The 16,236-nt window shown below is 42.7% G+C and overlaps 1 protein-coding gene across 2 annotated transcripts in view; it reads left to right on the forward strand.

Annotated features, from left to right (window-relative positions):
* The window catches only part of COL5A1 (collagen type V alpha 1 chain), a 241,279-nt gene extending 226,458 nt beyond the window's left edge, over positions 1-14,821 (forward strand). For both annotated transcript variants that reach the window (XM_038374435.2, XM_038374433.2), the window contains exons 65-66: positions 5,161-5,394; positions 12,014-14,821. In XM_038374435.2, the coding sequence (XP_038230363.1) occupies positions 5,161-5,394; positions 12,014-12,160 (381 nt within the window). In that variant the 3' untranslated portion in view covers positions 12,161-14,821. The remainder of the gene's footprint in view (positions 1-5,160; positions 5,395-12,013) is intronic.
* The last annotated feature ends 1,415 nt before the right edge of the window (positions 14,822-16,236 follow it).

Genomic DNA, 16,236 nt, shown 5'->3' on the forward strand with positions numbered 1-16,236 from the left:
AAGAAGGATTTCAAACCATGCACATATTCTCTAAGCCTGTGTGAACTAGAACTTGGCCTAGAGACATTGTTAAAGTTTTAAAGGGAAGAAGAATCTCTGTCAGTTAAACAGTTCATGATATCTCCATTCTACAACAGAGAAACCAAGGAAGTGAGGAATTGAGGAAAGAAAGAAAGCACAGATAGTTTACAAACAAACATCTACAACAGGGGCTCTCGACCTTTTTCCTTCTAAGGCCCCCAACATGCTATAAAAATTCCTTGGCCTGCCTGTGCCGCAACTGTTTTTCTGCATATCCAGGAGCTTAAAAGCCAGGGCCGGCATTAGGGGGTAGCAAGCAGGGCGACTGCCTGGGAACCCACACCACAGGGGACCCCTCGAAGCTTTGTTGCTCAGTCTGCAGCTTCAGCCCCACATGGGGTGGGGAGGGCTCAGGCTTCGGCTTTCTGCCCTGGGCCCCAGCAAGTTCAGCACTGGTCTTGCTCTCTGGTTTATTTTGGCAGACCGCTTGAAACTTCCTTGCAGCCCCTCAGGGGCCCCGTGGTTGAGAACCACTGGTCTACAATATATGCCCCAGATATATGTTGGGGGCTGGGATGTAACTGCACTTCTTGGAAAGATGAACTCTACTATAGAATGACCGTGTTTTATGGAAATACAGAACAGTATCCAAGGGTCCATAAACTATGTTTTGTAGGTTTCATTGTGGAATGATTAGCATGAACAGGGCCCTTCCAAGAACAGAAAGCTCCTGAATAAATCTCAGGTCCGTTTGGACTTATGAACAAGCAAGTAATGAGCTCTGTGGAAATCAATGGGATTTGGGAAGAAAAGAATACACCACTGGGCCAGATCCTCAGCACCACCGGAGTAATTAGAGCAGTGGTTCTCAAACTTTTGTCCTGGTGCCCCCTTTCACACAGCAAGTCTCTGAGTGCGACCCTTCCCCCTTACAAATTAAAAATATTTAATGCTATTATAAATGCTGGAGGTGACGCAGGGTTTGGAGTGGAGGCTGACAGCTCACGACCCCCCAGTGTAATAACCTTGCGACCTTTTGAGGGGTCACAACCCCCAGTTCGAGAACCCCTGAATTAGCGCAACACCGTTTTGCACTAGCGGAGGAGCTGACCCACTGTATTTACCCAGCATCTCCTTCCTTCCTCACACACAGAGTCAGCTTGCTCAGGCTGTGTGGGCCTCCTGGAACTTCCTCTGCAGAGTTTTGCTGCAGTACACATCAAACTTCCACCTTAAAAACCAACCAATAAACAAAGACACTGCCTTATTTTCTCAAGCCATATTCTTTGTCACTAAGTGCTGAACACTCTGATTCTGTCCATGAGAGAGCAACGGCTTCCATAGCTGTTCCTGCAGCACACACCCCAAACAGCGGGGTTGTAATCTGAACGTGTCACAGAGGGGCTTAAAACCAGCACTTCAGCCTCTTAAGCATCTTGAAGGGGAGGGGCAATTTCTCATGATTTAACTTCAAAATACTTCACTAATTAATAGCTGTATCTGTTTTACTGGTTATTTTCTTTTCAGTCCATTGAGTATTAGCAACTCACTTTAAGGGCTGAATAGCCAGTTTAAAATTTTGGTTATGGGGTGTTTTTGTTTTGTTTTTTGCTAGGAACTTCAAAGCTATTTGGAGCCCTTTGTGTCATCTCTCTCTCTCTCTGTTGCCTTTTCCTTGCTCTGTACCTATGCTACCTTTTCATTTGAAAAGAGCCCCCAGCACCTAGAAGATATTTGTCAATGGAATACCCTAGGGTTAAACCTGTGACCCATAAAAACAATGCTTTGGTTTTAAGAACACAGCCAATGTCAGAAAAATGGATGGAACAGAATGCTGGTACTGGTAAGTGGAGGGAGGTAGTGCACTTTGACTGGAAATTGAAATCCTGACTTAGGTCAAAAATGTAAATGAGTTTGGTGGGTCTCTTATAAGGGTCCAGTCCTGCTTTTGTTAAAGTCTGTAGCTAGATCTCCATTGATTGAGTGCCTGTCTGCACATCGCAGACACACTGGACGCTGGGGGTTTGAGCCAAAGGCTGTTGAAAGGAATGGAAAGACTCTCCAGGGGCTGTGAATGGAAGCTGTGGGTTCTCAGTACCGCTGAAATCTCAGGACATTGATTTAGGTGGCTGAACAGGAATTGAAGTGCCCACTTTTTAAAATGTTGGCCTTTCTTTTGGGACAGTTTGTAGAACCCCACAGATCAAAAAGGACATTAAGGTAATAAACAGAAAAATCATCTTGTGTGATGTTTCCATGCCATTATCGCTTACCCACTGGTTAATATCAATGAAATACAGACAGATGACCGAGTTAATTCCTACCACTTCTCAGTGATGGGCATAGTTTAAAAAGTAAATAGATTGCAGATCTTTTCTTCTGGAGTGTGCACTCCAGCCCTGGCATGTGTGTATGACTCCCATTAGAGCTAATTATGCTTTATACCTATCCAAACCTATAATCATTTATTGCCATATGGTATCCATCATGAATTGTTACTGTAATGCATAAATAAGGAAGGGACTGATTCTGCAAAGCCACGCTTCCACGAGCAAGTCTTTTGCACATAACTTACCCCATTGGCTCCAGTTGAAAGGCTTCAGAACCGGACCCTAGTGCAGCATCTAAAGAAGCACATCTCTGCCCATTTCAAAGGGATATTGGATGCCAAGGTCAAACACAGCTTAAAAAAAGACCTGGTGGAATTGGGTGATGCCTATCAGCTCTGTGTGCCCTTGAACAGGTGCTGGGCAGTTAGCACGTGTGTTCATCTCCTTCTATATCCTGGTGGCTCTCTCATATTTTCTTATCTGGCATGCATGGCTTTCTCCTGTTCAGTCATGTTTAACACTCAGGAGGAGATGCACAATGGGATCCTGACACCAGAAACGGTTGGTATAAATATGTGTATATATTATTATTGTTGTTGTTGTTATTATTCTTTATTAGTATTACCTATTGCTGCTGATTTTATTGTCTGGCTGTGAATCTCTCCTACTGTTTGCAGTGTGTACTGTACTTTGAAGTTTGATGACACCGCAAGGAACACTGCACCGTTTGCGTGTCTGAATTTTTCTCCAGATTATTTCAAAAGGAAGCGACTGTCTATAGATCACATTTATAAGTGTCAGCTCTCCTGGCTTGGTCATGACAGCAGATGCTGTCTCTGTATAATTAGTTTAAAACCACACTGGAATGGGTATATTATGCATTCGCTCATCTAGTCTTTGATAGCCTACAGGATGAGGTTCCAGCTGCAGATGAAAAGCCTTCCAGAGCAGTATTGCTTTCAGGTCCATCAAAGGGTCCGAGTTGTAAGGAGCTGTAGAGGATTTCACATAGCTGTGTATTGCAAAAGATATATAATATACCATAAGGGGAGAGAAGGTGATTTTCATACCTTTACATGGAATAGGGAAGGAATGGGAAAGAGTAAATGCATTGCCATAGATTTCATGGCATGCAATAAAAGGTTTTAAAAATTGCAAACCGATAGGCTCCTTGACTGGGTGTGGTTCCCCCCCAGAGTTCAGTGGCTTTGCCTATCTCTTCTCTAGGCCTTCTGCATCTTGCTAGTGTCACTCTGTATCTCCCTCTCTCTCTCTCCCTCCTCCCCAATAACCTCTGTTTCTCCCTTCCCCCTCTTCCACCCACTCACCTTGTCCAATCTTACTACCCTCAGGGATCCTCTATCTGCTGTCATCTGCCCAATCCTCACTATTGTTCCTTACTAGTGCTACTGATTGTGCCTCTTTCAGATTCTGATCCTTTTCTTGCACAAATGCTGCTGGCAGTAATAGCAAATAATCTGGTTTCTTGGTGCATTCAACTTGGCAGCTGTTGGTGTTTCAGTGCCATTCTCTGGGAATCTCAGCACCACTGGAAATGTAAAGGTGTCTCAGCCATGAAAACGAGTAGTCTATTGAAAGGCTCAGTTTCTTGAAATGTATAGTGGATTTATCATTTACTCAAAAGCCAAACCACCCTCCCTAGTGTCCAGGCCTGGTGCTGCTAGTTTGATGGAAGAAGTTCCAGCATTAGACTAAACAAGAGGTGAAAGCTGAATATTTTTAAATCCTTCTACCCTCAAATTTAGCAGATGACAGGGCCTTGAGCGCTGTGTTGTCAGAGGCTTTGGAAGGATCCCCCGGCAGAACCTCTGCATACATACTGTAAACTAGCACATGCAGAGAAAGAGAACACATACCCAGCCATGAACAGGACCTTGGCTCCTTTCGCCGGGAATATTATGTCTATATGACACATTGCAAATCAGTTTCAAAGGTATTTGATGGTGGAACACCAGCTCCTGGTAGAAATGAATGGCAAAATATCTCAGCCTATACATCAAAAGATGTCCTCCAGGATCAGAAGATCTCACATGCCAAACTACAGACAACACTAAAGATGCCCCATTCATATTGACAATGTTACCTTTAGCAAACTCTTTCAGAATATGGAAGGTAGGGTTTTCTGAAGCCCTCAGTGCTGGCCTAACTCTGCTCTCATTGAAGTCAAGGATAATATGCCCCCTGACTTCCGTGGGACCAGAGCTTACTCAGCACTGGACCTTATCCATTATTTCCATGTTTTTCCAACAGGATGGAAGTCCTGGAGACTTATCTCCCCTTGACTTTATGCCCCACTTTTGCCTTAGTTTTTTTATTCACAGATGGCCCAGAATCAGCAGGAGAAAGAAAATTCCCTTCAGAGCAGCAGGGATGGCTGGCATCCAAGCAATGGCAGCAAAACCATGGTGACGGTCCTGTAATAGAAAGTCATAACGTAGTAGGGGCCTATAATTTGACCTTTTCATTGGTCAGTAACGGTCTTGTGCAAATGGTTGAGTGTGTGTGAAATGAAGTCCAAACCACCCAGACAAAGAGTCTGTCTCAGCTGTGACATGTATGCCAGCTGCAGGGGAGTGCAAGTGTCCATTGACAGGATGCTGATAAGAATGGGTAGAGATGACAGGGATGGTGACATGCTAATGACAGGTATCAGTTTTCCATTAAGAGATTAACTCTCCCACGGAGCATTTTTGAGTCCATAATTCTGTATCGGCTACTTGCATTTCCCAGAGGCATGTTTCACATCACTGCCTAGCATTTCCCCTTCTCTGTTTTCCATTTCTCTCAGCTTTCCTACGTGGATTCGGACGGCAATCCCATCGGAGTGGTGCAGATGACTTTCCTGAGGCTCTTGAGCGCCTCCGCAAACCAGAACATCACCTATAATTGCTACCAGTCTGTAGCATGGCAGGATGCCACCACAGGCAGCTACGACAAAGCCATCCGCTTCCTGGGCTCCAACGATGAGGAGATGTCCTACGACAACAGCCCTTACATAAGGGCTGTCCTAGACGGTTGTGCAGTAAGTATACACGCTGACACAGTTAGGCATAGGAGAAGCTTCTACACACAAAGCAGAGTCAGTCTGGCTTAGTAACTAGAGCTGGGGGGTGGCAGTCAAGACTCAGGGCTTTTTCTTCCCTAGCTCTGCCACTTACTCAGTGTATGATTTTGGGGGAAGTCATTTCAAAAATTTTCAAGTGTCCCCTGATTTTGGTTGCTTCTGTTTTTTGGTTCCTGACTTGGAAGACTTGGGACCTGATGTTTTAGAGGTGCTGAAAAGTTAGTTTCCACTGTCTTCAATTAGGACAGGGAGTTCTCAGTACCTATGCTGAGTTCTCAGTGTTTCTTGTTGGGCACCTAAAAGCAAGGTGCTTAAAATGGGCAGCCACTTCTGAACATTTTACCTTAACCTCTCAATAACTCAGTTTACTTATCTTTAAAGGGGACAATAATTACATGCCTACCACATAGGAGTCTTTCAAGTCTTCTTTAATTAAGTATTTTGGAAGCAGTTTATTTTATAGTTACACAATGGTATGATTCCACAGAGGAGTGAAGTCTGTAAATCTATCCTGAAAGGCAAAGTGTTAAAAGCTGGGGTTTGGGAGCATGCAGTGGAAAAACCAGAGCCAACTTCCCAGAGTGGGGAGTGGTATTGTGATGGATTTGTACATCTGAAGCATGTAAGCCTGATGATATTTGATCAGCCTCCTGATTTAAAAGGATTGTGTTACTCTGTACCTCTACATGACTTCATTCTTGAAATTGACAAAGGATCTAGGAAGCAAGGGTTCAGTTTGCTCAATGCTTGAAGCCTTTCCCCCGATTATAGGGCAATCCTACACAAGGCCTAATCCTGTAGGAAGGATGATTCCAGTGGTTGGGGCACTAGCCTGGGACATATGAGACTTAGGTTCAGTTCCCTGCTCTATCATGGCACCCTGTGTGACCAGTCACCCTGTGTGATCAGGAGCAAGTTTCTCTGGGTGTCAGTATTCCATCTGTAAAATGGGGATAATAGCAGTAATAAGTAAAAGATTGTGAAGTGTTCCAAAACTATTTTAATAGGGATCATTGAAGTACCTTAGAGAGACAGATTATGAATGCAAAATTTCCACTGGAGACAAGAATTGGAAATATAGGTGCCTAAATTTTGCCCACAAAAATAGCACGCACCTTGCCTGCATTTGTATATAAGCAGGTATTGGTGCAAGTAAATTGAGTTGCGATTCACCCAGATGTAGGTATGCAGTTTTGCCATTTGTGCATGTAATTGTGGGATTTGCGCTTGCACATATTTTGCAGGCTCCCCTTAGATTCTAAGGGCCTGATTTTCAAGAGTTCAGGCCAGATTTTTAAAAAAATGCTCCACTCTTTCTTCGGTAGCTAAAGCAAGGGACGTGTTGTTCCTTGACTTTAGCAAAGCTTTTGACACGGTCTCCCACAGTATTCTTGCCAGTAAGTTAAAGAAGTATGGGCTGTAAGAATGGACAATAAGGTGGATAGAAAGCTGGCTAGATTGTCGGGCTCAACGTGTAGTGATCAATGGCTCCATGTCTAGTTGGCAGCCGGTATCAAGTGGAGTGCCCCAAGTATCGGTCCTTGGGCCGGTTTTGTTCAATATCTTCATTAATGATTGGGAGGATGGTGTGGATTGCACCCTCAGCAAGTTTGCAGATGACACTAAACTGGGAGGAGAGGTAGATACGCTGGAGGGTAGGGATAGGATACAGAGGTCCCTAGACAAATTAGAGGATTGGGCCAAAAGAAATCTGATGAGGTTCAACAAGGACAAGTGCAGAGTCCTACACTTAGGATGGAAGAATCCCATGCACCGCTACAGACTGGAGACCGAATGGCTAGGCAGCAGTTCTGTAGAAAAGGACCTAGGGGTTACAGTGGACGAGAAGCTGGATATGAGTCAACAGTGTGCCGTTGTTGCCAAGAAGGCCAATGGCATTTTGGGCTGTATAAGTAGGGGCATTGCCACCAGATCGAGGGATGTGATCGTTCCCCTTTATTCGACGTTGATGAGGCCTCATCTGAAGTACTGTGTCCAGTTTTGGGCCCCACACTACAAGGAGGATGTGGAAAAATTGAAGAGAGTCCAGCGGAGGGCAACAAAAATGATTAGGGGACTAGAACACATGACTTATGAGGAGAGGCTGAGGGAACTGGGTCTGTTTAGTCTGCGGAAGAAAAGAATGAGGGGGGATTTGATAGTTCCTTTCAACTACCTGAAAGGGGGTTCCAAAGAGGATGGATCTAGACTGTTCTCAGTGGTAGCAGATGACAGAACGAGGAGTAATGGTCTCAAGTTGCAAGGGGAGATTTAGGTTGGATATTAGGAAAAACTTTTTCACTAGGAGGGTAGTGAAACACTGGAATGCATTACCTCGGGAGGTGGTGGAATCTCTTTCCTTAGAAGTTTTTAAGGTCAGGCTTGACAAAGCCCTGGCTGGGATGATTTAGTTGGGGATTGGTCCTGCTTTGAGCAGGGGGTTGGACTAGATGACCTCCTGAGGTCCCTTCCAATCGTGATATTCTATGAATCTAAATAAGGGCCAGATTTTCAAAGGTGCTAACCATCCTGTATTTTTGAACCTAACTGGGAGCTGAGCGCCTCTGAAAATCTGGAATCTAGTTTTGGGCACTGAGCCCTTCTGAAAATTGCAGCTACCAGTCTGAAAAATTGGTGTAATGCTTGCCAGTTCAGTTCATGTTGGGACCCAGTTTCCTAAGGCTCGGAAATATGCAAAACCTCTCCTTCTTCTGCAACTGGGATGATCAAAATCCACAGGACTAAAAGAAAAAAAGAAAATATTGAGATGTCTAAGGGAGTGAACTCTTAATAGAATTTAAGAGATTAAGTCGAACTCCATTTGGAAGCCGGAGTGATTTTGCTATAGAAGCATGGAGGGAAAATTCAATTAGAGTCACTCATTCTCTTAATGCGCTGCAGAGAGATGAAGAGTGCTCATCGCATAGCTGAAAACACTCAGAAGCCACATGGGGAAGTTTATTCTCAAGTATTTCATATCTCTTGACAATATGATGTGCCTTAGAAAAATCACGCCCCATCTCACCTTTCTGTACTAAGTCTCAGGGAAGCTGGAAGAGCATGAATCCCAGATTTAAAAGTCCATATGCTTGATGAAAAACATTATAGTTAGAAATTATTTTGCTCAGGTGGCCTACGTTTTCTACATTTATTTTCCCATGTTCTTTCTGTAGCTATGGATATTTTCAGGAAAACAGGCCCTCTTAAGAGTTCATTTGCCTCTGTTGTTGTTTGTTACCAGAAACTGTAACATAACCTGTTATTGGAGCAATCAGTTAGGATGTCACAAATGGAAGAATATGGGGCTGAATAAACAGCAAGAACACAAGGGATTGTGACTGGTGGCTATCGTTACCACTGCAGTAGCACCTAGAGACTCTGAATGAGATGGGGGATTTATTTTGCTAGCCGCTACACAAACAATAAGAGACACTCACCGGCCCAAAGAGCTTACAGTCTAAATAGACAAATTGTGGGAAGGGAAATGGACACAGAGACGTGAAGTGACTTGCCCAAGGTCATAAAGCAAGACAGTCACAGACTCAGGAATCGAACCTGAGTCTTCTGAGACCCAGTCATGCGGCGTATCCATTGGATCACACTGCCCCTGGAGAGATGGGTCTTCAAAGGTTACATCTCAGATTAAAATGTGCTATGCTACAGTACTTGAAAATAGTGCAAAGAAGAGAAACTATTCAAACAGAATGGGCCGGATCCTGAGTCGGTGTAAATTGCCAGGCTTGCCTGACTTCAGTGAGACTATGCCAGGTTTACTCCAACCTGGCCCCTGGCCCCATTCTTTTTTTTCAGTTTCCCAGGCTGCACCTACAGCAAAGATTATTATAACACGTTATTTATGACTTGTTCCGCGCCCAGAGGTGTGCTAGGCTCCTGGCCGATGGGGCGGACATGGCCCCTGCCCCAGAAAAATTGCACTCTAAATATACGTCTACACTTATGGAGGCCTGAAGGGGACGGACACTGCACACCCAACTAGCACAGGTATAGCTAGCAGCATAGACAGGGAGGCAGAGCTTAGGTAAGTCGAGTAGTGTGCCCTACACGCCTCGCTTCCCAGAGTACAGACCCTACACGGCTCTCTACACACCCAAGCAAGGCGTCCTACATCGACGCCACTGTTTTTAGTAGGGTAGCATCCCGCTGCCTCCTTCCTGCCAGAGCCTTCCCTCACCCACTGCCATGAAAGTCTCCAGCAGCAGGGAGCTCTCAGAGCTTTTCCCCACTGCCTTCCCCATGCCAGATCCTTTCACTGTGGCATGGAGCTGCATGAGCCCTGTGTGCTGCCATGTAGACGTAGCCTGTTGGTCTAGATTTGGTGAATTTGCTTAGTCTTCATGACTCAGGCTTAGGAATGTCACTCCTGCTCTGCAACATCCACCATTTCCAAATCCATCCATCTGAACCTAAGTGCCATGGCTGCTATTCAGCCACTCATGTCAGAGCCAGCCAGTCCCTGGGTATCTACGGGTGCAGGGAGCCAGGACACGGTCTATGCACCTGTGAGTCTTTAAATGGTGCATGAACTTGTGGTCATCTTCTGCACAGGGTGAATTTTAATCCTGCACAGCACTGGGCACACTCAACGCACATTGATATCAATAGGAGTTGAGGGCACTCCGTTCCTTGCAGAAACAGGCCACAGGTTTACTAAGGCAAAGCTCCCAAGTTCTTAAACACAATTTGTGCCAGAGTTAGGCCAGCAAGGATTGGGTCCTAGCAATAATGGCTATCTAACCAATGTTACCTTGCTGCAGAGTTCCGTGGAAGCTGATCAAATGCACACTCCTGCCATGATTCATTCTGTTACAGCGAACACCAAAGGAATTCCAGTGCTAATGTTTGGGCCATTATTTGAATGTGTTTTCACTGGTCTTATAGCCCTTTTTTGGTTGCTGTGATATAGCCTATCCTTCCGAGACACATGAATCAGAGGATATGGTAGAGCAAAAAAAGCTCCTCCATAAATTCACTTGTCTGTGCAGTTTTGAATGCCCGTGGGTGCACTTCTGCCCCTCAGATAATTATTTATATTTCGGAAATAACTGTATGGCCAGCAGGCATGATAAAAAGACAACATCACCTTGCAAATTCCATCAAACTTTAAATGTGGTCTTTTTTTGTTGCGCTTGGATAATAGTCAAACTAATACATTTCAATTAAATTGCACACATTTGCTCAACAACCCATGAGCATCCTCAGGGAGGTAAAACAACTATACTGCAGCCACAACAATTTTACTAGTCTTCTGGTCCCAGCCCTGGTACGTGCTGAAGACTGGGGTAATATCTCTGCATGCACTCAGTGGCTGCTTATGCTTCTCCAGAGTCCTTTTTCATGACAGTAACCGCTCCCCATTTTTGTTGAATGTGAATGAATCGCCCCATACAATTGTGTGTGTCAAGGACAGTGGAACATATATATTCAGGGTAGGGGTCATTATATTAATGAGTCTTGGAGCTGGTGAGTAGCCTGGCCCTTTTCCCTTTTAGAATGTGCTCGGTGTAACGTCTGTAGAAATAATCCACAGTGCAACTGCAAAGAAACCCCACAGTCTGGCCAAAGGTTTTTTGAAACTGGGTTGCCTTCCTTCTTGGATGACCGACAAGGATGTTCAAAACTGCAAATCGTGTCCTTTAAGGTTTCTTTAGTGGGGACCTCCCAAAAATGGAGGCACAGAATCATGAGTCACTTCTGAAAATCTTGGCCTCTGAGTCAGTGTTCACTACTTTGGTTTTCACCTCCCCCCTCCTTATGTGTCGTCCATATCCCAATTCCCCCCTATGTTAACCATTCCTTCTCACTTCCTATTTTAACCTCTACACTTGTCCAGTGCTGGATGAGGCAATCTTCATGGCTCCTTCTGGCCTGGAGTAGAGAGATCCTAACTAGAGCTGGTCAAAACTTGGACTGCCCAGTTTGTGTGAAATTTTGTCACTTTGAAATTTATTTTCATTCCATTTTGGAACAAATCCAAATAGTTTTAAAATTTCCCATAAACCAAAAGTGCTGGGGAAAAAAGTGTTTAAAAAAATTTTCGTTTTGAAATTTCAGATTTCAGAATTACACTTTGAGTTTTGTGGCTTTTTTCATTTTATATTTTTATTTGTACATTATTTCATGGCATGTCAGTATAATATGTGTGACAGTAATATGTACTATTATCCCTCTAATGTCATCGTATGGCACAATAGTTAAAATATTTTATTTGCTGATAGGTTGGTACAAATGCACACTTAGATATTTACTGACATGATATTTGTTTCCATTGGAGGCACAAATGTACTCAGTAGAGCAATTATATTAATGAATTGCATTCAGACATTGGGCCCAGTTCATTCCTGCTGCAAGCAGGTGTAGTGGCATTTACTTGGTGAAATTCCACCTGCTTATATCTGGGCTGAATTTGGTACAATCATCTCCATTTGCCTGGTAAGCCACTCAGTATGGCTTATCATTACCATGAGGCTCATTCATACACTTGGGTTTACTTTAGTATTAATGACACTATTAGCTCATCTGAGTTCCTTTTTTTTTATCCCCCTTTCCCTCTTATTAGACAAAGAAAGGCTATCAAAAGACTATCCTGGAGGTCAACACACCCAAAGTAGAGCAAGTACCTATCGTTGACATCATGTTCAATGACTTCGGTGAAGCATCACAGAAATTTGGATTCGAGGTGGGACCAGCTTGCTTCATGGGCTAAGAGCCACCTGAAAACTAGTCTCCAAATGAGCAACCTCGTAACCTCATTGCGCCATTTAAAAAAAAAAGTTGTCACATGCACGTTCTGAAACTGGACAGTGATGGGTTAATTTTTTTTTTGTTTTGTTTCTTGTTTTGCCTGAGTTCAACTGTGCCACTGCACCCACACCTACCGAATCAAAATCAAAGGGAGAGAGAACCATTCCCACGACAGGCTCAGAATCACATGACCTAAACACACCACATGTGGCAAAACAACCTTCCAAACATGTCAAGGGCTACAGTACATTTTTCTGCATGCCTCCTTTTCACGACCACCGATGGACTCAACTTCCTCCACTCGAATGTACAGAAATTAGAACAGATCAAAGACTTTCTTGCCATGAAACTACAGCAAGTGCTTGTTTATGGATTTTTTTTTTTAAGAAAAACTTGAAACTATATTTTCAACTTGACCTTGATATCATGTGAGAATTCTGGGCCTGATCCAGTCCCCATTGAAGTCACGGATAATCTTTCTGTTGATTTCAGTGGGCTTTGGATCAAGCCCATAAATTAGACTTAAATGGTCATTTCCAGAATGTTTTGTTTCTCCATTTAATTATTTTCACAAAAATTAACAACCCAGATCAGTGAATTTGACAGTGTAAAGTCACTCTGTACATCTCCTTAGCATGTATTAAAGGTGCTTATATTTTTGTATGTTTGTAAGTAAATATTTGTATTGTATATTATTTTAAATGTTAAATGTTTTTGGCTTCAAAACATGCATGTGACCCTGTCTGCAGTAAAAGAACAAACTTTCTCACCAGCACCCCACACAAACAATAAACCTAGAAAGGGGAGCACTTAAGGTTACTTCTATTGTTTGTGTCCAAGTCAAGGATTTTGCCAACACTTACAGCACATTCTTAAGTATGTCCGTAATCAACGGAACTACTTGTGCTTAAAGTTAAGCATATATATAAGTGTTAGCAGGATCAAGGCCCAAATTAGCATTGATCTGATCACACACACAAATGAATTTCAAGATAATTTTAAAAGTCACACAACTTGGATGGAGAAGTTTTGATGCAAAATTAAATATATATTTTGTGCCACTTTCTAAGAGCCCTGTTTGTAAAACCCTGATTTGGAAAATCAGAGTCCCATCTGGTTCTTTGCCTTTTTGTACACTCACCTTGATTTTTTTCTTTATTGTTTTAATTCCATTCCAAATGGCAGATTGCACATGGCAGGGAAATCCGCTTCCCCTCCACCCCTTAAAAATAAAATTTAAAAAAAAAGGTGCTTTTTATTTTTACATTTCTCTTTGTGGTGCTATCTATTTTACTAACTAATACAACACTGGTGATCCCCTGCCATTGACCAATCTCCTACATTCTTTGCTTTAGCCACTTTCAACACAGACTGCAAACGTTTGCTACAGTCTTTGATATAAATGCATGCTACCCTCATATTCGTTATGTAGAAGAGCTGCTTCTTTTCTTTAAGTGTATTATGGTAGCTTATATGGCCCATGTAGAAAGTATTAAATGTGCTTACTTGGTTTGTTGTTGTTTTTAAGAACATTCATACACTTTATATGGTGGTAATTATGCCAGATTGTACTCAGTCGCTGAATTTTTGAGGTGCTAATTTATGTATTTGTTCAATGTACTGAAGTGAAGATGAAACTGCCCAATTGTCTTTCTTGTTTGCTGCCTCAGCTGTAATTGCCTACAAAACAGCTCAGAGAGCAAAAGAGAGAGAGGAGAATGTGCAAATTTCCTTTGTCTTCCCACATGGCTGGCAGGAAGGCTTTTCAGGTAGCATTAGGCAATTCAGATTGCAACCTGCAGATATATTGGTTTTCCCCAACTGTTTTCTCGTTTGGGTCACTGCTGGAAAATAAATATTGCAGGCGATTATTTGGCCTGGGGTATTACAGTGTGCTTCAACCAAGTGGGGGGTGTATCATGGTAAAGGAAATTACATCACATTTACTGTGAATAGAAGCCTATATATGATATCCTTTCTCCCTCACCCCCCATTCTAAGCAAAGGAAAGAAAAATTTGATCAAAGGGAGGTAAGCAAAGCAGGCCGAGACCATCAATCATTCGCAGTGCTAGGGGAATAAACAAGAAGCTGTGACATTGCAACAGGTTGCGGTGCTTTTCATTCCTTGAGAGCCGGTGTAAACGTATCCTTGTTTTTTTCCAATTAGGAATAAAAGGTGCTATCCAAGGAAATCACATAGAAAAACAGCAAGGCAGTACAATCACATCTATGTATTATAGATCAGAATTCAGATTCCAATTGAACAAGTGGGAATCTCAAAACCGTTGCACATTCATCTCTTCAATAAAAAAGCCATATAGAGTTACACACACATATGATTCTGTCTAGGTCATGTGATTCTGTTATGAATTCTCATCAAGGGAGCTTTTTTTTTTTAATTTCATGTCTTTTTGCTTTTTCTTAAATTCCTCTGTTGAATACTACAAAGTGTTGTAATTGTACTGAAGTTCCAAACTCTTCCAATTCCCCCCGACCACTTAGCTATGGTATATTGCAATAAAATTACTTCTTGTATTTGCAGACTTTCTTTTTGTGTAATTTTATTTCCCCCACCCTTTAATATATATATGACTTGAACAAATGTTGATAAGAAAAATAAAACCTATGGAAAAAAAAGATTTTGGTGCATAAGGCCCTTTTTTAAAAGTATACTGTCAAATGACACATTGTACATTTCTTCAAAGTCCAATAAACATGTCATAAAATTTCAGTGTAATGCCCGTAAGAGGTATTTTTAAATATTTTAAACCTGTGTAATAAAGGAATAAATGTAATAGATTTTTTCAATAAATCAAGTTTACTGTTTCCACCTAACCCAACGTGATGTGAATGTCTTCTTGAAGTACAGCATGATTTCCCCACACACCCTTCTGCTCAGTGAAGTGTGAAGAGTTCAGCAGAGGAATGGAAGAGAGCTCACAATAATATATGCTGTAAAATAAAAAATCAAGCTCATCAGAGAGATCATTTGGAATTCCAGACGTCCAATCTTTTTTTGATGAGCGACTGAAATTGACCCAACGGTCTGAGAAGACAACAAGAGGCATTTCAGATGGTAGTACTTTGCTAATGTGACAGTATGGCCTATTGGCTATTATTCTATTAATTATAGTACCCCAGAAATGTACTAGGTGCTTTGCGAAGGATGAAGCGGGGCCTGGCTTACCTCAAGTGCTGCATTTGTGCTGAGCCAAAGGTATTTAGGCACCTAAAGATGCAGATAGGTGCCTGGTAGGATTTTCAAAACTGCCTGGTTTCCTAACTAACCATGGCTATAAGATTGGCTCATAGCCATTATCAGAGGTCTATATCCAACTCTTCAGGAGGATGGGCTCAGAGATCTGGTACGGTAGATCTTTTCTGTCTCTAACTCTTATATTGGTTGAAATAAAAACCTCCCAAATGCTAGAACTGCCAAGTTTCTCATGTTGGCTTTTCTAAATATGAAAGCCAGGTCTCAGAGGTTCCCCAGCACTGTCAAAGATACAGTGAGAGATTTTTAAAATGCTGCAGCAACTTAGAAGCACAATTCCTACCGGATGTCAATAGGTAATCTACCCTGGGTGGGGAGGAAGCCATGGCAGTGAGTCTGGGTCAACTGGATATAAACTGGCTAAATTTTAGACTTGAAATTAGACAAAGGTTGCTAACCATCAGAGGAGTAAAGTTCTGGAATGGTCTTCCAAGGGGAGCAGTGGGGGCAAAAGACATATCTGGCTTCAAAACTAAGCTTGATAAGTTTATGGAGGAGATGGTATGATGGGATAGCCTAATTTTGGCAATTAATTGATCTTTGACTGTTAGTGGTAAATGTGCCCAATGGTCTGTGATGGGATATTAGATGGGGTGGGATCCGAGTTACTACAGAGAATTCTTTCCTGGGTGTCTTGCTGATGAGTCTTTCCCACATGCTCAGGGTTCAGCTGATCGCCATATTTGGGATTGGGAAGGAATTTTACTCCAGGGCAGATTGGAAGAGGCCCTGGGGGTTTTTCACCTTTCTCTGCAGCGTGGGG

The sequence above is a fragment of the Dermochelys coriacea genome, chromosome 16 (genome assembly GCF_009764565.3).
Source record: "Dermochelys coriacea isolate rDerCor1 chromosome 16, rDerCor1.pri.v4, whole genome shotgun sequence".
NCBI lineage: Eukaryota > Metazoa > Chordata > Testudines > Dermochelyidae > Dermochelys > Dermochelys coriacea.